This window comes from Symphalangus syndactylus, chromosome 6, assembly GCF_028878055.3.
Source record: "Symphalangus syndactylus isolate Jambi chromosome 6, NHGRI_mSymSyn1-v2.1_pri, whole genome shotgun sequence".
Lineage (NCBI taxonomy): Eukaryota > Metazoa > Chordata > Mammalia > Primates > Hylobatidae > Symphalangus > Symphalangus syndactylus.
In genome coordinates, this window is record NC_072428.2 from 37,596,563 (window position 1) to 37,624,334 (window position 27,772).

The 27,772-nt window shown below is 41.7% G+C and overlaps 1 protein-coding gene across 1 annotated transcript; it reads left to right on the plus strand.

Annotated features, from left to right (window-relative positions):
• Positions 1–26,941, plus strand: SPTY2D1 (SPT2 chromatin protein domain containing 1). The gene is made up of 6 exons (XM_055282176.2): positions 1–286; positions 17,475–17,589; positions 18,378–19,913; positions 22,003–22,177; positions 22,941–23,018; positions 24,542–26,941. The coding sequence occupies exons 1-6, from the start codon at positions 227–229 to the stop codon at positions 24,630–24,632; spliced, it is 2,055 nt and encodes a 684-aa protein (XP_055138151.1). The 5' UTR covers positions 1–226; the 3' UTR covers positions 24,633–26,941.
• Positions 26,942–27,772: the final 831 nt, after the last annotated feature.

The following is a 27,772-nucleotide window of genomic DNA, read 5'->3' on the forward strand; positions in this document are numbered from 1 at the left end:
AGTTACGCAGAGACTCGCGAGCGCTGTGGCGGCCCTGAAAGGATATAGGCCGTGGAGGGAAGGGGGCGGGCAGACCGCATAGGAAGGCGCCGGAAGTGGTCCCTCAGAGGAGGGGTGGGAGTGGGGCTGCCGAGGCAGTGCACTTGGCTGTAGCTGGGCGCCTCGGTTAGGTGCGCTGTCAGTCCGTTCCGAGTGCCTGGCCCAGTCTCTCCCGCCTCGGCCCAACATGGACTTCAGAGAAATTCTCATGATAGCTTCCAAGGGACAAGGTGTCAACAATGTGCCGGTAAGTAGCAGCTGGGGCATCAATGTAGGGGACCCTAGTCTTCCAAGTTCGGAATGTGTGTGGCCCATGGAACTTCTAGGCAGCCGCCTGTCGGCTCCGGGAGAGGAAAGACCCGGACGCCTTATTTCCTTTTCTTGGGTTTATACTCTTGGGAACTCGGGAGAAAAGAGATTGGGACGAGACGCGGGAGCCTTCCTGTGAATGGGTTTCGCCGGCTTATTTACCCCTGCAACAGGGACTTTGCGGTTTGGGTGTTGTAGTTAGAATTGCGTGAAAGCCGTGAGTGAGCGGTGCCTGGCACGCAGTGGATTCTAGCGCTGGTAGTTTTTGGCTTCGACATAAACTTCAGCCCAGAGATTGGGAAGGAAATATGTATGTAAGGGAGTTACGGGGTTTGCGGTCCTTGGCTTGATAGCTTTTTGGCTGGCTTCTCATCGATCTTCAAGTCAAACGTTTAGTGATTTCTTGAAAGAATTCTCTGACTCGGCCCCACCCACTCAGCCACCAAGGTGATTAAATTATCACCTCCCAGGGGATGGGTATCATCTTTTGAGAAGAGAAGTTTAGCAGATTCCACGAAATCCTTGGCCAACAGTATAGGTGAGCTAGTTTCAGCTTCTGTTTACTTGTAGCCTTCCAGATTTCAGTCTTTGTTTAAAATCTAGGTCCCATTTGCTCAGTAGATGTTTGTCAGTTCGCTTACAGTCGCAAGAGCGGTGTAAGACTTAAATGGTAAAGTGGTGGAGAGCGCCTGGTTTCTGGGGGTTGTGGCTGTTTTGCATAAGCTAGTCATTTCCAGATCTTCAGATGGTACCCACAGCACAGCTGTAAACCGATAAGTTGCATGGATGCCTGCGGTTTGAGCAGTGAGGTGTAGAACTAAAACGGCTCTCAAAGTCAATTCAGCTAGAATTTATTGAGCTCCGACGAAGTGCTCTGCATTTCCTAGATATTCGTATGTTGCAATATTCGTTTTTTTCTCTTCTGCCGCTTTTTTGGTCTTCTGAGGCTAGTTCTTCTTTTATCCCTTTGAAAATATTGATCTGAAAAAGGTCTATATTTATGTTTATAAATATATGTATATACACACACACACAGCCATCCCTTATCCTAAGAACTCTGAATAACCATTCCTCTAAGCCGTGAGTCATAAGCTTTGCATGTTGAAGGTATAGACTCAAACCTTTGAGACCCAGATCAACAGATTTACTTTCTAGAAGCATCCGTAAATTTTCCAGATGAATCAATATTGGGTCTAGTAACCATTCATCTTTGCAGAATTTGGTCTGTATTTCATTCTAGATCTTATTGAATTTCAGTAAAGGTCAACGATAGTACTAGCTTTGATGCCCAGTACTGTTCTATGGAAGAATCAGAACTAAGTCATTTCTTATTCTGAAAGCCAGTAGCTGCTGGGAGAAAAGCAGACAGATAATCCTAAAGCAGAAAATTTCAAAATATGTGTATATGTCATAATATATGCATTATCTATGATTGGAATAACAGAAGAATCAAAAAGGGGAAAAAAGTAATTTAAAATTTAATAGATGGCCGGGCACAATGGCTCAGGCCTGTAATCCCAGCACTTTGGGAGGCCTAGGCGGGAGAATCACCTGAAGTCAGGAGTTTGAGACCAGCCTGAAAAATATGATGAAACCCCGTCTCTACTAAACATAAAAAAATTAGTCGGGCATGGTGGTGTGCGCCTGTAATCTCAGCTACTCGGGAGGCTGAGACAGGAGAATTGCTTGAACCCAGGAGGCGGAGATTGCAGTGAGCTGAGATCGTGCCTTTGCACTCCAGCCTGGGCAACAAGAGCAAAACTTCATTTCAAAAAATGAATTAATAGATAATATAGCCATATGTTTTATGAATCATGCATTCTCTGACCTCTCCCCACCAAAGCTAGTAAGCCTAGAAGTTTGATTTAGTTACCAGCATTATAATTCTTATCTTTTTACATGGAATTAAAGTCACAAAAGAAACTATTGAAGAATAGAATAAGACTGTAGTTACATTTCTTCTTCTTTTTTTTTTTTTTTTAGATAGAGTCTCACTCTGTTGTCCGGGCTGGAGGCTAGAGTGCAGTGGCATGGTCTCAGCTCACTGCAGCCTCCACCTGCTGAGTTCAAGCAGTTCTCCTACCTCAGCCTCCTGAGTAACTGGGACTACAGGTGCCTGCCACCACATCAAGCTAACTTTTGTATTTTTGGTAGAGACAGGGTTTCACCATGTTGGCCAGGCTGATCTTGAACTCCTTCCTCAAGTCATTCGCCCACCTCGGCTTCCCAAAGTGCTGAAATTACAAGTGTGAGCCACCACACCCGGCCAAATTTCATGCTTTACTTGATTTCCTTTAACTTGATTCATCTAACTGTTCTATTTACTTTTTCTTTATCAGCTTAAAGTAATTTGGACACTTTCAAACATAAGGAATGTTAACGCATTTCTAATATACCCAAACCCCGTATTTAGCATATTAACATTTTCCCATATTTATTCCATCTATTTTAAAAGAAGTAAAGCTTTTTTCTTTTTTTGCCATCTATTTTAAAAGAAATAAAGTTTTTTTTTTTATATCTATTTTAAAAGAAATAAAGCTTTTTCTTTTCTTTTCTTTTTTTTGAGACGGAGTCTCTGTTGCCCAGGCTGGAGTGCAGTGGTGAAATCTCGGCTCACTGCAACCTCCGACTCCCAAGTTCAAGCCATTCTCCTGCCTCAGCCTCCTGAGTAGCTGGGAATACAGGGGTGCGCCACCACGCCCAGTTGATTTTTTTGTGTTTTTAGTAGAGATAGGACTGGTATCAAACTCCTGGCCTCAAGTGATCAGCCCACCTCAGCCTCCCAGACTGCTGTGAGTACAGGTGTGAACCACTGAGCCAGGCCTGTCTTGAAATGTTTCTTGACTTGGATGGTAGCTTAAAAGGATACTTGCTTTGTAATAATGTTACCCTGTACACTATGTCTATGATATTTCACAATTATAAAAGCAAAGAAATAGAGAGTTGGGACTGTTGTATCAATTGACAGCTTTATTTCTGGCCGGGTGCTGTGGCTCACACCTGTAATCCCAGCACTTTGGGAGGCCAAGGTGGGCAGATCACCTGAGGTCAGGAGTTCGAGATCAGCCTGGCCAACATGGTGAAACCTCATCTCTACTAAAAATACAAAAATTAGCCAGGCATGGTGGGGCACACCTGTAATCTCAGCTACTCAGGAGGCTGAGGCAGGAGAATGGCTTGAACCTGAGAGGCGGAGGTTGCAGTAAGACAGAGGTTGCAGTGAGTGGAGATCGTGCCACTGCACTCCAGCTGGGGTGACAGAGCGAGACTCTGTCTCAAATGAAAAGAAAAAGAAAATTAAAAAAAAAAAGACGGCTACACCCCTCCCTGCCCTATACACACCCTGCTGATATAAATTTACTTAATTGATCTGAGAACCACAGAGGCTTTGCAATAACTAACTAAGCTGCATCTCTCTCTGTTGATTGGTTCATTTTTCCCTGTTTGCCAACTTCTTCTCCCACCTTCATTTGGAACCTATCAGAGCTAATGCTCAGAATTTAAGTCTTCAGAGTTCTTAGGTCAGACCTTTACTATGGTAAGGAAATCCAGTGACTAGCAATGATTAGACTAAAATCCAAATACCTGTACAGCCACTTCAGCCCTTCAGACTTTGCAGAGCTTTTTGTTGTTGTTTTGAGATGAGTCTCATTCTGTCACCAGGCTGGAGTGCAGTGGCACTATCTCTGCTCACTGCAACCTCCACCTTCTGGGTTCAAGCGATTCTCCTGCCTCAGCCTCCCAAGTAGCTGGGATTACAGGCGTATGCCACCACACCCAGCTAATTTTTGTATTTTTAGTAGAGACGGGCTTTCACCATGTTGGTCAGGATGGTCTCAATCTCCTGAGCTTGTGATCTACCTGCCTCGGCCTCCCAAAGTGCTGGGATTACAGGCGTGAGTCACCACACCCAGCCAGAGCTTTATTTTTATTTTTATTTTTTGAGGCAGAGTCTTCCTCTGTCACCAGGCTGGAGTGCAGTGGCATGATCTTGGCTCACTGTAACCTCCACCTCCTGGGTCCAAGCCATTCTCTTGGCTCAGCCTCCTGAGTAGCTGGGATTACAGGCATCCACCACCACGCCCAGCTAATTTTTGTATTTTTAGTAGAGACATGGTTTCACCATGTTGGCCAGGATGGTCTCGATCTCCTGACCTTGTGATCCATCCGCCTTGGCCTCCCAAATTGCTGGGATTACAGGCGTGAGCCACCGTGCCCAGCAGAGCTTTATTTTTTAAAGGTACCTATTGTATCTGTCTTGAGAAGCTATGAGTATTTCCCTAATCATCATTTTTTTGTTTCTTTTTAACAGAAATAGTTTTTTATGTTAAAGGTAGGATTGCATCAGGCCCAGAAATATTAGGCACACTATCATTTCCCAGTGGAAAACTGAATACATAATAACTGCTGATCAAGATGATGAAACAAGTTGTCGTCACTGGCTCTGTTTATATATAAAGGAGAAAAGATATTTTTGGTAAACGTGCACTTGATTTTTCTCCCTGAGTTCCAGTAGGAAAAACAAAGTAGTTAACTTGTTTTGGTAGAATACTAGAGCTTAGAATGTGGATTCTTACAGGTTTCACATAGCTATAATTTTTTTTTTTTTGAGACAAAGTCTCACTCTATCGCCCAAGCTGGAATGCAGTGATGCGATCTGGGCTCACTGCAGCCTCCGCCACCTGAGGTCAAGTGATTCTCCTGCCTCAGCCTCCTGAGTAGCAGAGACTGCAGCCACACGCCACCATGCCCAGCTAACTTTTGTATTTTTAGTTAAGAGATGGGGTTTCACCATGTTGGCCAGGCTGGTCTTGAACTCCTGGCCTCAAGTGATCTGCCTGCCTTGGCCTCACAAAATGCTGGAATTACAGGCGCGAGCCACCACACCAGGCCATCACATAGCTATAATTGATGGCCTATAAAACGTAAGCCAACTTATATGGTCTTTCTCCCAGTGAGACTGTGAAAAACAATCAGAAAAGCTACTGAAGCTCTGGTATGACCTCCACCGCCTGCCCCCGCCTCCGCCGCCACAAACCAAAAGGTAAAGGGCAAACCTTCATGTGGTACCAGGTATACCAGAATTTGGGGGTCTGCCTATAGCCCCTTAAGGATAAGAACCATAGGTAGTGAAAGTAAGAGCCCAGGACATTAACTAGGACAGCAAATTCAAATGTCTTCAGGGGCCAGGTAGATAATGTAAATTCTTGAAGTAGTCTGGATAAAAAATGATAGATGCCAAGCTCCATGTATTTTTAAAAAGCCCACGATTTGCATAGTAGTTACATTTTCTTTTAAAGAACAGTGTGGGCCAACAAGTTTTTGTAGATGACTTTTTTCTACAGGTAATGTTTGATCTATAATGGATTGTAACTGGATTGCTCCCCACCCTTGGATGGATCTGTTAACCTTAACAACGAGGTCCTGGCAATATGATATTGAGCTTATTTGAGTGCAGTTTGAGGATGGCTACTTGGGAAGACGAAGACTCCACAAAACAGACAGATAATCCTACAGCAGAAAATTTCAAAATGTGTGTATTTCAGGATGTATGCATTCTCTTATGTGCCAGATAGTTCTGCCTTACTAAATAGAATATAATGTAACCCAGCCTGTGGCTTTTTTTTCCTTATAAACGTGATTCTCCACTGGGCTACCCCTATTGGATAGGGGAGCTATCTTTTAAAACATTCCAGTACCACATCTTTTGATACCAAGGTCTAATTGCAACCCCCTTTTGAAAGGTCTTGCTAGCTCAAGATTAAAAAGATCTATGATCATATGCCTAAGAGAAAAGAAAACATACATCCACATAAAAACTTGTACACAAATGTTCACAGCAGCATTATTCATAATAGCCAAATGGAGTGCTCCAAAATGGAGAGATTTGAGAATCTTTTATATAGGCAAGATCTGGGGAAGCTTAACAGGATTTCAGTATTTTCTGTACAAGGTTAATGCATAGTTGCAGCAATTTGGTAGTAGGCAGTGTTTCTTTTTTGGGAAGGGTGTATTTAACATTCCACATTAAGGATGTAATAGTAAAGGGATCTCTTATCTCAGTCAGGGTTTTTTTTTTATTTTATTTTATTTTTTTTTTAGAGACAGAGTCTTGCTCCGTCGCCCAGGCTGGAGTCCAGTGGTGCCACTTCAGCTCACTGAAACCTCTGCCTCCTGGGTTCAAGCAGTTCTCCTGCCTCAGACTCCTGTAGCTGGGACTACAGGCATGCACCACCACGCCCAGCTAATTTTTGTTTTTTTTTTTTTGACACGGAGTCTTGCTCTGTTTCCCAGGCTGGGGTGCAGTGGCACGATCTCGATTCACTGCAAGCCCTGCCTCCTGGGCTCACACCATTCTCTTGCCTCAGCCTCCCGAGTAGCTGGGACTACAGGCGCCCGCCACCACACCTGGCTAATATTTTTTTTGTATTTTTAGTAGAGACAGGGTTTCACCGTGTTAGCCAGGATGGTCTCGATCTCTTGACCTCATGATCCACCCACCTCGGCCTCCCAAAGTGCTGAGATTACAGGCGTGAGCCACCGTGCCCGGCTAATTTTTGTATTTTTTAGTAGAGATGGGGTTTCACCATGTTGGCCAGTCTGGTCTCGAACTCCTGACCTCAAGTGATCCACCTGCCTTGGCCTCCCAAAGTGCTGGGATTACAGAAGTGAGCCACCATGCCTGGTGAAGGGTTTTTTGTTGTTGTTGTTTTTGGAGATGGAGTCTTGCTCTGTCACTGAGGCTGGAGTGCAATGGCATGATCTTGGCTCACCGCAACCTCTGCTACCCAGGTTCAACCCATTCTCTTGCCTCAGCCTCCCAGGTTGCTGGGATTACAGGCATGTGCCACCATGCCTGGCTAATTTTTTTTTTTTTTTTTTTTTTTTGTATTTTTAGTAGAGATGGGGTTTCATCGTGCTGGCCAGGCTGGTCTTGAATTCCTGACCTCAGGTGATCCACCCGTCTTGGCCTCCCAAAGTGCTGGGATTATAGACATGAGCCACCGCGCCTGGCCAAGGGTCTTTTATCTCAGCCATGTGGTCTGAGCCTGGTACAAGAAAATAAGGAAGTTAATTTAAAACAAACGGTCATTAATTAATAGGTCATGTTCCAAGACTGTCTCCAAAGTCAACCTCCTCAGGGCTGAACAACCTTTAGAAGCCCCAAATAGACTCTCCATTTTCTTTCACAGATCTGAAGATGACTTGTCTCATGTCTGGGGCAGTGTTGGATTCTAGCCTAGAGCAGTACCTCTCAACTAGTGTTTTAGGGAGAGGGTCTTTTAGAAACTACTGTTCACCTTATTCCCATAGAGGTTCTGTTATTTCCCTTCCCCATCACTACCAAGATAATCTCTTTCTGAATAACAGTTAACCTTTATAGTGCTTAGTCTGTGCCAGGCACTGTTCTAAGCACCTTATATATTAATTAATTTAATCACCATAATAACCACATAATGAACAGTATTTTACTAATGAGGAAACTGAGGCCCGTAACTTGCCCATGGTCACAGAGCTAACACTAGATATGGTAGAGCAGAGAATCTAATCCAGGCAAATTAGCTCCAGAGTTCTTGCTCTTAATCATGAGCTTGTGTTGAATGAGGGGTGTGTACTGAGGATGGTATAGTGAGGAAGGTTGTTACCCACACAGCTTGAACCCATCCAGTTCCCTATCCCCAACTCCAGCCGTAGGCAGTAACTCTGTTTTTTTGTTTTTTTTTTTTTGTTTTTTTTAATGACATTCTTAGTACACAGTAGAGTCTGATGGGAGACAAATGTGAAGGCTAAACCAAAATCGTTTGGAAACTGATAGGCAGAAGGATATTTACAGCTTGTTTAGGAGAGTGCCAGCATTGGTTAACAGAAGTAGAGTCTGAAGGTGAGAGAGGATAAGATAGAAGTTCAGTTGTAGACCTTTCTGAAGTACTGGCATTATCCAAGAGGCAGGTGGAAATTAGGGAAAGGAGGTTAGAACTAGAGATCCAAGTGTTGTAGTTAAATTAGAAACTAGAGATGAAAGTGGTGGAGCCAGGCGTTGTGGCTCACGCCTGTAATCCCAGCACTTTGGGAAGCTGAGGTGGGCGGATCATGAGGTCAGGCGTTCGAGACCAACCTGGCCAACGTGGTGAAACCTGTCTCTACTAAAAATACAAAAGATTACCTGGGTGTGGTGGCAGGTGCCTATAATCCCAGCTACTTGGGAGGCTGAGGCAGGAGAATTGCTTGAACCCGGGAGGTGGAGGTTGCAGTGAGCCAAGACCACGCCACTGCACTCCAGCCTGGGCAACAGAGAGAGACTCCATCTCAAAAAAAAAAAAAAAATGTTGGAGTTAAATTAGAAGTGACCAGGATGGGCAACAAAGTGAGACCCCCCCCGCCATCTCTACAAAAAATACAAAAATTATTAATAGCCAGCTGTGGTGGTGTGTGCCTGTAGTCCCAGTTACTCGGGAAGCTAAGGTGGGAGAATCACTGGAGCCCAGGAGTTTGAGGCCACAGTGAGCCAAGGTCATGCCACTGTACTCCAGCCGCCTGGGTGACAAATCAAGCAAGACCCTATGTATTTCTAAAAAAAAAAACAAAAAAAAAAGAGATGCGTTGTAGTGAGAACACTTTTGGGGCTGAGTTAGGCGATCTGGATTCTAATTCAGACTCTGCTATAAACCGTGTGATTGCCAGTAAATGCACAGGTGTCCTGGGCCATTTCTAACATAGAGGTTGGACTAGAGACTCCATGAGACACCTATCTGATATTATTACATTTTATAATCAGGTATGTTTTTATAAACACAATAACAGTAAAATTTACATTTAACTCCATAGCAATTGTGAATAGCATCTTTTGGGGCAGGTTATTAATTTTTATCCTCTTAGCCATCCAGCTAAGCAGTTCTAATGGAACCATTGGTTTTCCAGGCCTACTTTCTTTCTCTGACTCTCATGTTCTGAGAAAATTTTAAAAAACTGTGGTGATTATTAAAGTTAAGGATGTAGCATTCTTTGAATATTCCTAACTCCTAATTCTAAACAGTTATAAATCTCTTATGTAAAGCCATCAAGAAATTTATATTTTCTACAATTGAAACAATGTGTTATCTCCTGGGTAAAGAACAACTTTCATGAAGGAATTGACTTTTTTTTTTTTTTTCTCGAGACGGAGTCTCGCTCTGTCGCCCAGGCTGGAGTGCAGTGGTGCAATCTCGGCTCACCGCAACCTCCGCCTCCCGGGTTGAAGCAATTCTCCTGCCTCAGCCTCCCGAGTAGCTGAGATTACAGGCAATGCGCCATCCTGCCCGGCTAGTTTTGTATTTTTAGTAGAGATGGGGTTTCTCCATGTTGGTCAGGCTGGTGTTGAACTCCCAACCTCAGGTGATCCACCCACCTGGGCCTCCCAAAGTGCTGGGATTACAGACGTGAGCCATCGCGCCTGGCCAGGGATTGACTATTGATTCCAATATAACATACAGTAGTTGGTGTACACATATTTCTAGACTGATGTCTCCTTATTTTCTTAATCTAGCCTAGATGATACAGTTTAAATGCAAGGAACAGATACGTTTTAAAGCGGCTTAATATTTTCTAAAGCTCTTGGCTTCAGAATTACAAATCTTGGCAAAATCTCTGATGTTGTATTTAAATGACAAGCTTCACTGTGGTGGATCATTCATCAGGGTGTAGCAGAATGACTGAGTTGGCTTGCAGTGTAATAAAATGGATATGCTTAGGATAAAAGAAACTCTTGTCCAGCTGCTTTCCACGAAGCTCAAACAATGAAGCAGCCTGGTGCCTTGACTCAGATTCAGAATTGATGTGTGCATCTTGATGTGCTGCTGCTAGAGCTAAATATGACCATATGATGCGAGGGGAAGTGCCGAATAGTTCTTCTGGGTTATTAAATAGAATATAATGTAATCCAGCCTGAAGCTTTTTTTTTCTCTCTCTTTTTAAAAATGATTCTCCACTGGGCTACCTCTGTAGGGAACTGTCTTTTAAAATATTTTATTACAACACATCTTTTGATACCAGGGTCTATCGCAACCCCCTTTTGAAAGGTCTTGCCTGCTCAAAGAGAAAAAGATCTGTGGTCATATACCTAAGAGAAAGGAAAATGTGCATCCACATAAAAACTTGTACACAAATGTTCACAGCAGCATTATTCATAATAGCCAAAAAGTGGAGACAATCCGAATATTCAGCTGATGAATATAAAAATAATGCATGGTATATCTATACAATGGAATATTATTCAGCCACAAAAAGGAAGGAAATATTGATACATGCTACAACGTGAACCTTGAAAACATGCTAAGTGAAAGAAGCCAGATACAAAAGGCCACTGTATGTCAGTGTTCTCCATGGAACCAGTAGGATTTATTTTAGGGAATTGATTATGGAGGCCTGACAAGTCTGAAATTTCTAGGGCAGGCCAGCAGGCTAGAAAATCAGGCAGGAGTTCATGCTGTAGTCTTGAGATAGAATTCCTTTTCTTAAAAGCCTCGGGTTTTGCTCTTATGCCTTCATTGGCATGGTTGGATGAGACCCATCACATTATGGAGGGTGGTATTCTTTACCTAAAGTCAACTGGTTGTAGATATTATATCTACAAAATACTTTCACAGTAATGCTTAATGTTTGATTAAATAACTGGGTATTATAGCCTAGTCCAGTTAACATATAAAATTAACCATCATAGCCACATATTATATGATTTCATTTATATGAAATGTCCAGAATTGGTAAATGTATAGAGACAGAATGTAGATTAGCGTTTGCCAGGGGCTGAGGGGAGATGAGAACGTGGAGGCATTGCTAAAGCTGAGAGATTTTTTGGGAGGATGATTAAAATGTTCTGGAATCAGTTGGTGGTGTTGGTTATATGACTCTGTGGATGCAGTTGACCCTTCAACAACATAGGCTTGAACTGTGTGGACCCACTTATACGTGGATTTTTTTCCAATAAGTTTTTTTTAAAATTTGTAACAACTTAAAAAAACCTGCAGATGAACATAGCCTAGAAATAGTGAAAAGAAATAAGAAAAAAGTATATCATGATGCATAAAATGTATGTTAATTGACTATGTTATCAGTAAAGCTTCTGGTCAACTTTGAATTGTTAGTAAAGTTTTTGGGGAGTCAAAACTTATACATGGAATGTTGTTGTTGTTGTTGTTGTTGTTTTGAGACAGAGTTTTGCTCTTGTTGCCCAGGCTGAAGTACAGTGGCGCGATCTCAGCTCACTGCAACCTCCACCTCCTGGGTTCAAGCGATTCTCCTGCCTCAGCCTCCTGAGTAGCTGAGATTACAGGTGCGCCCCATCATGCCCAGCTAATTTATTGTATTTTTAGTAGAGATGGGATTTCATCATGTTCGTCAGGCTAGTCTCGAACTCCTGACCTCAGGTGATCCGCCCGCCTCGGCCTCCCAAAGTTCAGGGATTACAGGGGTGAGCCACTGCGCCCAGCTGGAATTTCTTCTTACTGCACAGGGCGGTGGCATCCCATGCTACCATGTTTAAGGGTCACTGTATATCAAAAACCATTTAATTGTATACATTAAATGGATGAATTTTGTGGTATATGAATTATATCTCAAAGATTTTCTTTTTGAGACAGAGTCTTGCTCTGTCACCCAGGCTGGGGTACAGTGGCACAATCATGGCTCACTGCAGCCTCCGCCTCCTGGGCTGAAGCCATCCTCCCACATCAGCTGTGTAGCTGGGACTACAGGTGTGCGTCACAATGTCTGGCTAATTTTTGTATATTTTGTAGAGATGGGAGTCTCAGTATGCTGCCCAGGCTAGTTTCGAACTCCTGGGCTCAATCAATTCTCCCACCTCAGCCTCCCAAAGTGTTGGGATTACAGATATGAGCCACCGTGCCTGGCCATTCAAAGATATTTCCTAAAATATAAAGATGATCTCTAGTGATCCAGTCTTTTTTTTAGGTTGTGAACCTAAACTTTGTCTAAGAGTGTTTTAATATCTTATTGGTATTTGTGCTGTTGAGGTTTTTTTTGTTGTGTTTTTTGGCTTTTGGGTTTTTTTTTTTTTTTTTTTTGAGATAGGGTCTTACTCTGTTGCTCAGGCTGGAGTGCAGTAGCACAACCACAGCTCACTGCAGCCTGGACCTCCCTGGCTGAGACAATCCTCCTGCCTCAGCCTCCCGAGTAGCTGGGACCACAGGTGTGTGCCACTGTGCCCAGCTAATTTTTAAATTGTTTGGAGAGACAGGGTCTCCCTATATTGCCCAGGCTGGTCTCGAACTCCTGTGCTCAAGCGATTTTCTCGAATTAGCCTCCCAAAGTGCTAGAATTACAGGTGTGAGCCACTATGCCTGGCCTGAGTACATTTTTAAGCTACAGAGGATATAAGAAATTAATTGATTATGGCTCAGTTCATATAAACAAGATAAAGCCTCATTAAAGCAGTGCTGACCTTGCCTTACTGCTAGCTTTTTAAGTTGTTTGGAAGATCAACAAAGTAGACATTGTATAGATTTATTGAGTTTCTTCTGCATCATAAGGACAGGACAACAAGTACTGCAAAGTTGTTGGGTTAAATGTGAGACCAGCTTAAGTATCCTTAATGATTAGAGGTGTTTAAAAAGGTAGAATTTGAAATTGACATATAAATTGATGAGAATAGGTGTATACTTTGAAAAAAAAGCTAAAAGTAGCCTTTGTTATTCTTTTCAAAGCAAATCTGAGTTCCTGAACACCACCTTCCTTGTTTTTCTGCCTTTCCTGTATTTTTGTTCCCTAAGTCAGTGTTTCTTTTCTTTTCTTTTCTTTCTGAGACAGAGTTTCACTCTTCTCACCCAGGCTGGAGTACAGTCACCCAGGCTGAAGTGCAGTGGTGCGATCTCGGCTCACTGCAACCCTTCGCCTCCTGGGTTCAAGCAATTACTGCCTCAGCCTCCAGAGTACCTGGGATTACAGGTGCCCGCCACCATGCCTGGCTAATTTTTGTATTTTGATGGGGTTTCACCAGGTTGACCAGGCTGGTCTTAAACTCCTGACCTCAGGTGATCAACCCACCTCAGCCTCCCAAAGTGCTGGGATTACAAGCGTGAGCCACCACGCCCGGCCTAAGTCAGTGTTTCTCAAAGAGCAGCACATATAAGGCCTGGAAGTAAATGGTATACAAATATACCATTTAAAATATTTCTACATTTTTACAAATAAAATGTTTTTTATTTTAATAGTATGTATTTTTTTTTTTTTTTTGAGACAGAGTCTCGCTCTGTTGCCCAGGCTGGAGTGTGGTGGCGCGATCTCGGCTCACTGCAAGCTCCACCTCCTGGGTTCACGCCATTCTCCTGTCTCAGCCTACCGAGTAGCTGGGACTACAGGCACCCGCCACCACGCCCAGCTAATTTTTTTGTATTTTTAGTAGACACGGGGTTTCACTGTGTTGGCCAGGATGATCTTGATCTCCTGACCTCGTGATCCGCCCACCTCGGCCTCCCAAAGTGCTGGGATTACAGGCATGAGCCACTGTGCCTGGCTTAATAGTATGTATTTTTATATGAATTGGAAAAATATAGCTAGTTGTTCAAGTCAGTCATTTTATGGATATTATTGCTGAGGTAAAGCTATAATAACAGCTCATGATGTTAGGTCTGTGTTTTTGTTTTTTTAAGGCCGAGTCTCACTCTGTTGCCCAGGGTGGAGTGCAGTGGAGTGATCTTGGCTCACTACAACCTCTGCCTCCTGGGTTCAAGTGATTCTCGTGCTTCAGCCTCCCAAGTAGCTGGGACTACAGGCGTGAGCCACCATGCCTGGCTAATTTTTGTACTTTTAGTGGAGACAGGGTTTCACCAGAGTTCAAGGCCAGGCTGGTCTCAAACTCCTGACCTCAAGTGATCTGCCCGCCTTGTCCTCCCAAAGTGCTGGGATTACAGGCGTGAACCACCGCACCCGGCCAACTCTATATTTTTTTAAATCAGTAAGTAATAGTAAGGGTAGTATACCACAAAGGTAAAAATCGTAAAGGTAGTATGCAAATGACTGAAGCTTACTAAACACTGTATTAAACTATGCCCCCTTGACACTGATATTTTCCCTTTTGGATACCAGTATTCAGTCAAGAGCAGCTTTTTGGTTTGTCATATCTCACTTTCTATCTCTTGCAGTCCCAGATTAAGATGAAAGATATCTATCCCAAAATCATGTTAGGTAGCGCTCAGTGCTGGGTTATTTGGACAGCAAACCAGTCGTGTTAAATAAGTAACGCTAATATATGTATTTGCATTTTTCTTGGGGAAAATCTTGTATGGGGCTTTGATTTGTATGGGGCTTTATAACTCTATGATCTATATAATGGACAGGGACAGGAAATTTTTGTTTGTTTGTTTTTTGTTTATTGAGACGGAGTCTTGCTCTGTCGCCAGGCTGGAGTGCAGTGGCGCGATTTTGGCTCACTGCAGCCTCCGACTCCCTGGTTCAAGCGATTCTCCTGCCTCATCCTCCCAAGTAGCTGGGTTTACAGGCAGGCACCACCACGCCCAGCTAATTTTTGTATTTTTAGTAGAGATGGAGTTTTACCATGTTGGCCAGGATGGTCTCGATCTCCTGACCTTGTGATCCGCCCACCTCGGCCTCCCAAAGTTCTGGGATTACAGGTGTAAGCCACTGTACCCAGCCTTTTTTTTTTTTTTTTTTTTTTTTAAAGAGATGAGTTCTCACCATGTTGCCCAGGCTGGCCTCCTAACTCCTGGGCTCAAGCGGTCCTCCTGCCTCAGCCTCCCAAAGTGCTAGGATTACGGGCTTGAGCCACTGCGCCTGGCCAGGAAAATCTTAAGTGTTGGCGAAAAAAAATCCACCTTCCTCTGCTTCCAAATCCCTTAATGGGATGGACTGGAGTGAGTGTGTGCCTCTGCTTATGAGTTTTTGTATGTCTTAATTTGAATCATATTCATGGTGCCTTTTCCACAATGAAAATGTAAGCTCCTTGTAATTAAGACCTGTGTTTGTGGCTCTTTTCTTGTAAACAAGGGCAATTTTATATATATATAGTTAGGTTAGCAGTATTACTTCTCTTTCTCCTCTCCCTTTCCTTCTCCCTTTTCTCCTTTAAATATTGAGCCCCTATCCACTATGGAAAGAGTCTAAAATTAAATTTACAAAGATACGGACTTTAAAGGATCTCATTGTGGCCTAGCCAAGGTGACTGGGAAAGAAATCTGGTTGCTGTCTTGGGACTTCTCTCTATTAGGGATATGTCACTTCTCAGCATTACTATCATGCAAGATTTTCAGGTTGGATTAGAGCCTGCTTCCTTGGCCAGCTGCTTTGTTGGCAGACTAATTTAGTTGGAACTTCCAGCCTGTTTCAAGATACATTGTATTTGGCAGCCTTATAGTAAGCACATATCTTTTGATTTTCCTCCAAGAATTTCGTACATATTTGGGAATACTTTTTTGGTTCCTAAGTTGGTCCTAAGTTGTCTCAATTTGTTCTTGGACATGTTTCTTCTTCTGTTAGCCACAGCAACAGGTACATTAGATGAGAATGCATCTGCCTAACAAAACAAAAAAAGGAAGATACTTTAAAAATCTCATTTCCTGGATTTAATGTGGAATGGTCCTAGAGGTGAATCATCCCTTGTCTGAATTTATTTTAGCTCTATGTTCATCATATTTCTCTCATAATAGGTACTTATAAAGTGGAAATATTTTTCCTTTTGTAGTTCAAATTAACATTACTTGAGTTTAGTAATTTCTTAATGCAGTTATATAAAAACTGAGGTCCAGAGACTTCATCTGTGCCAGGATAATGTAAGTATTTTGTGGGTGTTATAGGAACCTGTCTAAAAAAGAGTTTGTGAGGCAAATTAACATTTAGTGAACATAAGAGCTACAGTTAGAGGTTGCTGGGAATTGGGCCTTTATTGCATAGATTTTTTGAAATGCTTTTTTGCTATGGTTTGCCCCTAGCCTTTGTGTGTGGTCAAAGTAAAACCTCAGTGTTTCTGTGTTCTAAGCAAAATAACACATGTAGCTATGAGTCCCTACTAGAAAATCATCTGGAGTAGTCAGGAGAGAAAATAGTTGTGCGGAGTAGCTTTTTCTGTTTGTTTGAAAAGTTGGACTTTGAAATGCTTCTTTCTAAGGCAGGCTATTTTTTTAACTCAGAATTGTATACATTTACTTACTTACCTATTGATTGATTGATTGAGACGGAGTTTTGCTCTGTCGTCCAGCCTGGAGTGCAGTGGCGCAATCTTGGCTCACTGCAACCTCTGCCTCCTGGGTTCAAGCCATTCTCCTGCCTCAGCCTCCTAAACAGCTGGGATTACAGGCGTGTGCCACCACACCCAGCTAATTTTTGTATTTTTAGTAGAGACGGAGTTTCACTATGTTGGCCAGGCTGGTTGCCAACTCCTGACCACAGGTAATCCGCCCGCCTCAGCCTCCCAAAAGTGTTGGGATTATAGGTGTGAGCCATCGCACCTGGTCTAAATCAGATTTTTTTTTTTTTTTTTTAGACGGAGTCTCACTCTGTCACCTGGGCTACAGTGCAGTGGCATGATCTCGGCTCACTGCAACCTCTGCCTCCTGGGTTCAAGCAATTCTTCTGCCTCAGCCTCCTGAGTAGCTGGGATTACAGGCACCTGCCACTACGCCCAGCTAATTTTTTGTGTTTTTAGTAGAGATGGGGTTTCACCATGTTGGCCAGGCTGGTCTTGAACTCCAGACCTCATGATTCGCCCGCCTCTGCTCCCAAAGTGCTGAGATTACAGGCATGAGCCCCTGAGCCCAGCCTAAATCAGAATTTTAAAACACAAATAATCGATTCTTCTAAGTGGTGATTTCATGTAGTTACCCAGTCCAGGTACTTTTTTGGAAAATAGCCTGAAAACAGTGTTTCTGTGAATTGTTCATTTGTGCATTATTTTGGAATGTTACATGGAAACTTTGTACCCCAAAATCACCATACATAATAAATATTTAGTCTGAAATTTTATATTTAAGCTTTACTATGTGTTATATGATCTCTCAATTATTCAGAATAGGTTTCACAGTTAACATTTATACCTCTTATTACCTGGCACAGTGCCTTATACCTAATAATATATTTTAAAAGTTGAATTGCTTGTAAACTTTTATTGTTTTTGTTTTTAGAAAAGGTATAGTTTGGCAGTGGGGCCTCCAAAAAAAGACCCAAAAGTTAAAGGTGTCCAATCAGCAGCTGTACAAGCTTTTCTTAAAAGGAAAGAAGAGGAGCTGAGACGAAAAGGTATGTATCTATAGCCTTATTCTCAATTTTAAAGTCTTCCGTCTTCACATCTAGGTTGTACTAAACCAGTGGCTGTTTATAAAAACATAACGGGCCAACAGATTGGGAGGGAGTGTGTGTGTGTGTGTGTGCGCGTGCGTGCGTGTGCGTGTGTCCAGGTTAACTGACTGTATTCATGATTTTACATATGTTATCTTGATCATTTGTATAAACGTTTTCTTTTTTTCTCCCCTTGAAGTAACAGCTTTTTGGGGGTTAGTAGCCATGCCTTCTAATTGGCCATAGTAAATCCCCAATAAAAACTACATTCTTTCTTTAATCTTGGTTCTGAAAGTGTTTCTACCCATTTTGTATTTTAATTTTTATTAACAGAATGCTATCTAAAAGGCTAAAATAGAGATAAGTTTTAAAGTCTTTATCTCGAATAATTCTACTTCATGCAAATACATAGAAACTGATTCAATATGTTTAAGTATTCATTGAATCATAATTAATAACAACTGCTAAGTGGATACTAATGTTCTCTTAACTTGGTAATGTATTTGGTTTGAAGTATTTTCTATATTTAAAGCTGAAAACCAAGTCTCCCACTTGCCTAGTCATATAGAAAAACCCATATGCCTCCCACTCATTATGTAAAGATGACTCAATTGATACTTGTTCAAATGACTTCCTCATTTGATTCCTAGATGTCTTCAAACTGTAACCTGAACATTGTGTTTTCACTTGAGCATACTGCAATCTTGAGATCTCGAAATAATAACATATTCTTGTTTTGTCCCTTTTAGCCTTAGAGGAGAAAAGGAGAAAAGAGGAACTAGTGAAAAAGCGAATTGAGCTCAAACATGACAAGAAAGCAAGAGCTATGGCCAAGAGGACAAAGGATAATTTCCATGGTTACAATGGGATTCCTATTGAGGAAAAGTCAAAGAAGAGGCAGCCAACAGAAAGCCATACCAGCCAAGGAACCGACCGAGAGTATGAAATGGAAGAAGAGAATGAATTCCTCGAGTACAATCACGCAGAGTCAGAGCAGGAGTATGAGGAAGAGCAAGAACCTCCCAAAGTTGAAAGCAAACCAAAGGTCCCCCTTAAAAGTGCCCCACCACCCATGAACTTCACTGATTTACTCAGGCTGGCTGAGAAAAAGCAGTTTGAACCAGTGGAAATCAAGGTAGTGAAGAAATCAGAAGAGCGACCTATGACCGCAGAAGAACTTAGGGAGCGAGAATTCCTTGAACGAAAACATAGGAGAAAAAAACTTGAGACAGATGGAAAACTACCTCCAACTGTGTCCAAAAAGGCACCCTCTCAGAAAGAAAGTGTGGGCACAAAACTTAGCAAAGGTTCTGGAGACAGGCATCCTTCTTCCAAAGGAATGCCCCTTCCTCATGCTGAGAAGAAATCAAGACCCAGCATGGCCAATGACAAACACCTCGCTTTGTCTTCATCCAAATCCATGCCAGGAGAGAGGATCAAGGCAGGATCTGGCAATAGCTCCCAACCCTCACTTCGTGAGGGCCACGACAGACCTGTTTTCAATGGAGCTGGAAAGCCTCATTCCAGCACCTCTTCACCAAGTGTCCCAAAGACTTCTGCTAGCAGGACTCAGAAATCTGCTATTGAGCACAAAGCCAAAAAATTTCCGTCCCATCCTAGCCATTCCAGGCCTGGGCCCATGGTCACCCCACACAATAAGGCTAAGAGTCCAGGTATCAGGCAGCCAGGCAGCAGCTCTAGCTCAGCCCCTGGGCAGCCCAACACAGGGGTTGCTCGACCTACAGTTAGTTCTGGCCCTGTGCCTAGGCGCCAGAATGGCAGCTCCAGCTCAGGACCTGAGCAATCAATCAGTGGGTCCAAGAAGCCAGCCAATGACTCAAATCCCTCTAGGCGGACAGTCAGTGGTACATGTGGCCCTGGACAACCTGCAAGCAGCTCAAGTGGCCCTGGGCGACCCATCAGTGGTTCAGGTAGTTCTGCAAGACCCTTGGGCAGCTCTCGTGGCCCTGGCCGGCCTGTGAGCAGTCCACATGAACTTCGACGACCGGCGAGTGGCTCAGGTCCCCCGGGGCGGTCTGTCAGTGGCCCTGGGAGATCCATAAGTGGCTCAATTCCAGCTGGACGGACTATCAGTAGTTCAGTCCCAGGAAGACCAGTGAGCAGCTTGGGACCTGGTCAAACAGTTAGTAGCTCAGGTCCCACTATAAAGCCTAAGTGTACTGTTGTCTCCGAAACAATTTCTTCCAAGAATATCATTAGCCGGTCCAGCAATGGACAGATGAATGGAATGAAGCCTCCCCTATCTGGCTACAGATCTGCCCAAGGTAAAATTTCCCCTCACCCTAAAGAGTATATATTTGTCATTAGGACATTGGAAAGAGTTTTTATATTATCAGGGACCCTGTGAACCCCTCATGTGCTGTCCTTTAATGTACTGTAGTGTTGATAGAATCGTGATGTTTTATCTGCCCTGTGGTTGAGAGTTCCTTGTTTTTTTGTTTTTGAGACAGGGTCTTGCTTGCTCTGTTGCCCAGGCACAATCACAGGCTCAAGCAATTCTCCCACCTTAGCTTCCCAAGTAGCTGGGACTATAGGCGTGTGCCACCATGCCTGGCTAACTTTTTATTTTTCATAGAGATGGGGTCTCAATATGTTGCCTATACTCATTTCTAACTCCTGGGCTCAGAGATCCGCCTTCAACAGCTTCCAAAAAGTGCTGGGATTATAGGCATGAGTCACTATGCCCTGCTGAGAGTTCCTTTAATGATCATGGCTTAGAAAGGTCTTTAGAAAGAGACTTATCTAGGATCTCTGTGTTCACCCTTGAAATGTCCCCAAGTGTGATAAACTTAGCTTTGTGATTTGTGAACATTCAGGGTGAATGTACGTGACTTACATATGTATGCTACAATGGATGAATTAATCTACTTTTTCCTGAGGACTAAAGAGACCTGTCTTCAAGAATCAGAGTGTAACTGGAAGCTTATTCAGCAGATATTTCTTGGGCACCCATTATGTGCCAGGAACTGTTTTTAGATTGTACTTGTGTTTCTGCTTGTTATAGTGGTTAGTATCAAGGTCCTAAACACTGATCCTTTAGGAATCTACTGTTCCAAGGTATATGATCATTGGTGGCACCTGCTAGCTGCTAGGTTGTACTCGCTTTATGCTAATAGGCATTTATTAAAGCACTTGTTAGGCTCCATGGAGAATATAAAAAGGAACCAATGATTGAATTACTTGTTTTAAATTTCCTAGTTCAACTAGACCATTGATTCTTATCAAGGGCAATTTTGCCCTCCAGGGGACTTTTGGCAATCGTCACAACTGGGGATGGGGGATGCTACTGGCATCTACTGAATAGAGGACAGGGATGCTGCTGACCAGCAATGCATGGGATAGCCCCCTGACAACAAAGAATTATCTGGTCCGAAATGTCATTGAGCTAAGGTTGAGAAACTAAGCTAGGGAGACAAGCCATGCATATTAAAAACAACCATAGAACAACAAAAGAAGTGTCTGTAATCAAAAACTAGAAAGTAGTTGTTCCCAGATCCTGGGCTGTTGATCAATGCCTGTCTTTTGCAAAGTTTTTATCAGTCTTTTGGCAAAATGACAAAAATAAGGATAATGTAGTGAGTTTTTCCTACAGTCAAACTTACTCAGTTTGAACAATATAATTCTGAGAATCATTCATACTTCATTCAACTTTAAATTTTTAAATGAAATTGTGATTATAGTAGATGGTAGTTGCTACTTTTGGTGTCTTGGCAAAAGTTAATGATTCTGTGAAGGTTTGTAAATTGTATTTATTTTTAGAAATTTTACTGATCTTGGCCGGGCACAGTGGCTCACGCCTGTAATCCCAGCACTTTGGGAGGCCAAGGCAGGCAGATCACCCGAGGTCGGGAGTTCGAGACCAGCCTGACCAACATGGAGAAACCCCAACTCTACTAAAAATACAAAATTAGCCAGGCATGGTGGCACATGCCTATAATCACAGCTACTCAGGAGGCTGAGGAAGGAGAATCACTTGAACCTGGGAGGCAGAGGTTGCGGTGAGCCGAGATCACAACATTGCACTCCAGCCTAGGCAACGAGTGAAACTCTATCTCAAAAAATAAATAAATAAATAAAAAAGAAATTTTACTGATCTTATAAATTCAGAAATATTGGCACTACTAAGCTAGAAAATGTAACAAGACGTTTCTGGTAAGCCCTGGGATAAAACAGGAGTTCTATTCCTTCTGGATACCATGACACAGCAAGGATGATGGCTCTGTGCTAAGGGCCAGCCTGCTTGCTCTGGTTTTAAAAGATACCATCTTAATAATGACTCACAATTTCAGTTTACATAGAACTGCATTGGAACTATTTTAAGTTATAATATTCTTATAAATAATGGTTTCTTAGGTCCTCAAAGGCTTCCCTTCCCTACTGGTTACAAAAGGCAGCGAGAATACGAAGAGGAAGATGACGATGATGATGAATACGACTCTGAAATGGAAGATTTTATCGAAGATGAAGGAGAGCCTCAGGAAGAAATATCCAAGCACATTAGAGAAATCTTTGGTTATGACCGAAAAAAGTAAGACTAAAGAAGATTCAGATAACTATGACATCCTTTTTTTATTTTGAATAATTCATGTCATGGGGTAATAAACTAATATTGGAGGCACTGAATACAATTCTTAATTAGGAACCCTTGGGTGATTGTTATTTTAAATAAATGTACTCTTTTAGCACTAAATATTTTATATTTAATTCAAAATTTCTGTAGTTAATTGCATAAGGAACAAAAAATAACCCTTTTAAATTGTTATTCTTGTAAGATATATATTTAGTGAGATGGAAGCCGCTTAGTGTAGTATAAGTAGATTGGCTCTTGAAAGAACAAGCTATATGTTCTTGGTCAGTCTGTTAACCCAACTGCTTCAGTTTCCTGTGGTCTAAAGTCTTTCTCCACCTCATGATGGTCATGAAGCTCAAATTAGATTATTATATAGAAAATAATTTTCATATATACTGTGCTTTCAAATTTTAATATAAATTATCAAGTAAATGTAGGTGAGTGAGTTGAGGAACCACTGTACGATTGGTACCCTCATGGACATTAGCTTCAGAATAGTTGCCCTATGAGGGTAATAAGGGCTTATCTAAAACTTGTCTTTACTTCAGAAACCTACTTCTATCCATCCTCCACTCCCCTCACTCGCTGCCAAGCAAGGAGTAATTCTGTATGTGTGCTTGATTTAGTTTTAAAGGAGATACTGGTTTTTTAAATGAGAGGGCATAGTTCGTTTAGAAAATTGAAGTTTTCTCTTTTTATCATTTTGATTTCCTTTTATCAGATACAAAGATGAAAGTGATTATGCCTTACGTTACATGGAAAGTAGTTGGAAAGAGCAACAGAAGGAAGAAGCAAAGAGGTAAGCATAAAATTTAACATACTTGTGTAAAAATGTCCTAAAAATTCCTTTCTGCTTATTGCTACAATTACACCATTGGGAACTGGGGCTTTGGGCCAGAGAATTCTGGATTCCAATCCTGTTTACTAGCTGTAGGGTCTTAGACAAATTCCTTAGCAGTTGTGTTTTTTCACTGGTTTTTGTTTTTTTGTTTTTTAACAGAGATGGGGTCTCACTATGTTGACCAGGCTAGTCTCAAACTCCTGGCCTCAAGTGATCCTCCCATCTCAGCCTCCCAAAGTGCTGGGATTACAGGCATGAGCCACTGCACTGGACCATCACTGTTTTTTTTTGTTTGTTTTGTTTTTAAGAGATGGGGTCTTGCTTTGTTATCCAGGCTGATCCCAAAGTCCTGGGCTCAAGCAATCCTCCTGCCTTAGCCTCCCAAATTGTTGGGATTATAGGTGTGAGCCACCATGCCCAGCCTATTTTCCTTTGTAAAATGAGAATATACTGTTTTACTCATTTAAATATTATGAGGATTAAGACATGCATACAAGATGCCTAGTGCAGTACCTCACATGTGTGGATGCAAAGTAAATGTTAGACGCTTTCCCTAATCCTTTTGTAGCAAATTCTTGCTTTTCTTTCTGCATCAGACACATCTCAATCTTGGTAACCTGTAACATTGCTGGCCTCAGGGATGTAGGTATATTAGATTTCCTCTGATTTCTGTTCAGCTATCTGATAGTAAGCTAATGATAATTTCTCTATTGGGATAAAAAGTAATTACTTTGTATATAGTGTTTTTTTTTTTTTTTTTTTTTAAGAGACAGGGTCTTGCTCTGTCGCTGAGGCTGGAGTGCGGGTGGCATGATCGCAGCTCACTGCAACCCCCGCCTCCCGGGTTCAAGCGATTCTTCTGCCTCAGCTTCCCAAGTAGCTGGGACTACAGGTGTGCGCTACCACGCCCAGCTAATTTTTGTAATTTTTAGTAGAGATGGGGTTTCACTGTATGTTGGCCAGGCTGGTCTCAAACTCGTGACTTCAGGTGATCCGCCTGGCACGGCCTCCCAAAGTGCTGGGATTACAGGTGTGAGCCACTGTGCCTGGCCATAATGTTATTATAGGTAAATAATTTACCTCAGTCTCAAGCCAGAATACTAAATCTTTTTCTCCCTCTTGCCCATAAAATTTCAAACTAAAGTGTTGGAAGAGAACAAGAACAGAATGTTAGTTAATGAATAAATGCTTCTTGCTGTTTATTTTTAAAAGCTATTGAGATAAACTTATATTTTATTATTTTAATGGAAATATTAAGGTTTTTGTGGTGTGTGAGTTCTTTTTCCCACTACAATTTGGGTCTGTGGCCCCTGGTAAAAAAAAAAATGTCCCTGCTAATTTATTTTCAGTGGTAAAGCCGTGAGGCATTTTGAGAGCATCAGCACAATCCATGTGAGCTCCCAGTTGGAAATTTCATTCTTTTTAAGGGAAGTGGTCTTCTCATGTATATTGACAAATAACCTTTAAAAATTCTCTGTCAGCCTAAGACTGGGTATGCAAGAGGACTTAGAGGAAATGAGACGTGAAGAAGAAATGCAACGTCGAAGGGCCAAGAAGCTGAAAAGGCGTTAGCTGCTGCTTTTATTTTTGTGAAATTCTAGAGCTGCTCTGCTGCAAGGATTACCTGCCTTCAGACTGAAGAAGCCCCCTTATCATTTTAGATTTATACTTGGGTACTCAAGGAGAAGGAATGCATACTGTCATTTGCAGGCTGTCATTTGAGCATAAAATATTTTCAGATATTTTCCAGGGTGAAATCTGTAATGCAGATGATATAATGCCCACTTGTGCTCTTATGAAGTTAACTGTTCACAGATGCCAGCCTTGATCCTGATGAGCTATGCACTCTAATGTGGGGCCACTCACCAGTCAGCCAATCTTTTATTGTTCCTTTGCTACTTTGAAGGGAAAAAAAAGGTTTTCTCTTGATTTCTATAATTCTGCTGATCTGTGAGTAGGGCACTGCCCTGCTCCCAATCAAACTTAGTCTTTTTATGAGAAACCTGGACCTTCCATGAATGTTGCCAGCAATAAAGTGACTTGTCCTAATCTATGGATTGAGAACTTGAAAATGTAGAGTAGAATTTATAACTATCATATGGATGTCATCCTGTGACTTTGAAGTACAAAGTAGAATAAATTCTGTATTCATGGATTGGATGCTGAGCATTCTTACTCATTAATTTAGGTGGCTAGGAATTAATGAAAAAATTTTCAAGTTAAAATACAGGTTGTAACAGTATAATATTCTTTTCTAAGTTTTCCTTTCAGATTTACTGTTATGTTGGCTTTAGTGTAAGATAGACAAGGTCACTGTGCTGATTGATTTTTATCTAAAAAGAATTCATTTTTATATCGAAGAAAAAATATTTTATTCAAACATTAGATTTGAAAGAGTAATAGTTTATAAAATAAGGAAGTAACATGTGAGGCTCTCCCCTCCTCCCCTCCCCCATCATAAAGATATTTTGAAATCCCAAGGTGCCCCCGTACCTCCTGACATTAATGACTTCATTTTTTAGCTTGAATTTGTTAGCAAATATTAATGGCAGAAAACCAAAAACTAAATTTATGGTATCGAGAGCACCACCTTCTCTTTTTGCCCATATTGCACTTTGATTTCAAACTATGCACTGTGAAGAGATTTTTTTCCCCAGATAGGAAGGGATGTTCCCTGTTATCATTATTTTACTGAGCTGTGGAAACTCATTTTTACCCTTTTTAAAGTCATAAATATGGACTTAATATCCCTTAACCTTCAAGTCCAAGCAGTTCCAATCAGGCTGACTTAGGATCATGCTGGAAGGAAGCCAAGTCTCAAGAACCATCAGCAACAGAAAATGAGATATGACGCTAGAGAGCATTTGTCCTTGACTGTAAGTATGGAGGTTTAGGGGAAGCGAGACATAAGCTTGTAGGAATAATAAACGTTCTACAATAAACGTTCTGGCTATCTTAAGCCATTGTATGGGGGGGATTAGGAAGTAGGAGGGATTGTCCTACAACAGGCCCTTACACTTCAACGGCCCAAATATTTTGGCTTATTCCTTTTTATCCATAAAGTCTTTATTCTTCAAGTTTGGGTATTATAGATTACCACTGTTAGCCTCCCTTAATGGGACCATATGAGCCAGGCTTTTAAGACGGACTCATTTTGAATTGAGTTTCAAACTTTGAAAGTGCAAGGATTTAATTTTTAAGTTGAATCTCATGAAAGGTGTCCATCCCTAGGAATAACACCCTTTGTAACTACATATAGAACTGTTACAATGGTAGCAGAAAATCCTGTTGATTTCCTCTCACCCATCTCAGATACCTTCAGTGAAATTAAGGGTAGTGTGATGTCCCATGTAATAAAACAGGCTTAGAACATCAATTCCTCTGCTGCCATTTATGTGCTTTTATTCCTTCAAAAATTTTTTATTGGATATATTTTTCAATATTCAGACTCTGAAATCTGTCATTACAATCAAGTGCTTGTCACAGCTGAAAGATTTCTGGTGGCTTAAAGTTTACTAGCAGTAAATTTATGATATGGTACAGTTCTTTGTACAGAAAGGCACCATTATGTTAGAATAAATTTCCAGAACTTAGTGGGAAGAATCAGGTTTTGACCTTGTGTGTCTGTTACTTCTGAGTGCATTTCTATAATATAAATGTTGATTTGTATCAACATTATAAAAGAGCACTTCTGTGGCTCATTTAAAAGAAAAAAAAAGTTAAGTCTTTTAAATTTTGGCCTTGTTTCCAAATCCTGTCTTCCATGTTGTTCTTCTGCACTTCCTGACCACTCTTACAAAAAGCTCACAAACCTTTGAAGAAACTGGAGTAGGCTGTTATTTCATTAAGGTTTACAAATTAAATGCTTGATTTTTAATGTATTCTCTACTGTTTTGATTTTTGGATTTTCTTAATTCAACATTTGAAGATGTGCCTTTTGGGTAATGTTAATCACGAATGTAGTAATATTTCATGATTGTAATAATGTTACATGATCATGGGTGTGGCATTCTCTAACAAATGATGTGAAAGGAAAGTAGTTTTCATAAAACTCATGGCTCTGATTGCACAGTCCCACTTGCTTTTGATATTGCTATGTCAAAGCAAAGGGCACTTCTTTGAAGGCTACTTTCAGAACTTTGTATTTTCGCTAAAGTATAAATGCAGTTATGTCCAGTTGGAGGCCAGGGTACCACATGTCACAGGCAGCCTTACATGTGTGCCATGAAAAGGTTCAAAGACCATTAACAAAAAAGTAAGTCTGGCCGGGCATGGTGGCTCAAGCCTGTAATCCCAGCACTTTGGGAGGCTGAGGCAGGCAGATCACTTGAGACCAGGAGTTCAAGACCAGCCTGGCCAACATGGTGAGACCCCGTCTCTACTAAAAATAAAAAAATTAGCTGGGTGTGGTGGCACACACCTGTAATCCCAGCTACTGGGGAGGCTGAAGCAGGAGAATCGCTAGAACCTGGGAGGCGGAGGTTGCAGTGAGCCAAGATAGCGCCACTGCACTCCAGCCTGGGTGACAGAGCGAGACTCCATCTCAAAAAAAAAAAAAAAAAAGAATGTGGGAACTCAAATTTTCATTTTTAATGTAATCCCCAAGATTTTCTCCAAGAAATAAATTGTTGTTTTGTATTTTGTAACTTAAAAGCAGCTATTGGTAAATTTCTGAGATATAGCAGGAGACCAAAACATGTTTGGAAAGAGAA

What these genes read in the sequence shown, in the direction of transcription:
- SPTY2D1 (XM_055282176.2), top strand. Translation starts at nt 227, where the DNA reads ATGGACTTCAGAGAAATTCTCATGATAGCTTCCAAGGGACAAGGTGTC. An exon ending in AAGGTGTCAACAATGTGCCG is followed by an intron (nt 287 to 17,474) that starts GTAAGTAGCAGC and finishes TTTTGTTTTTAG; the next exon opens with AAAAGGTATAGTTTGGCAGT. An exon ending in CAGAAGGAAGAAGCAAAGAG is followed by an intron (nt 23,019 to 24,541) that starts GTAAGCATAAAA and finishes ATTCTCTGTCAG; the next exon opens with CCTAAGACTGGGTATGCAAG.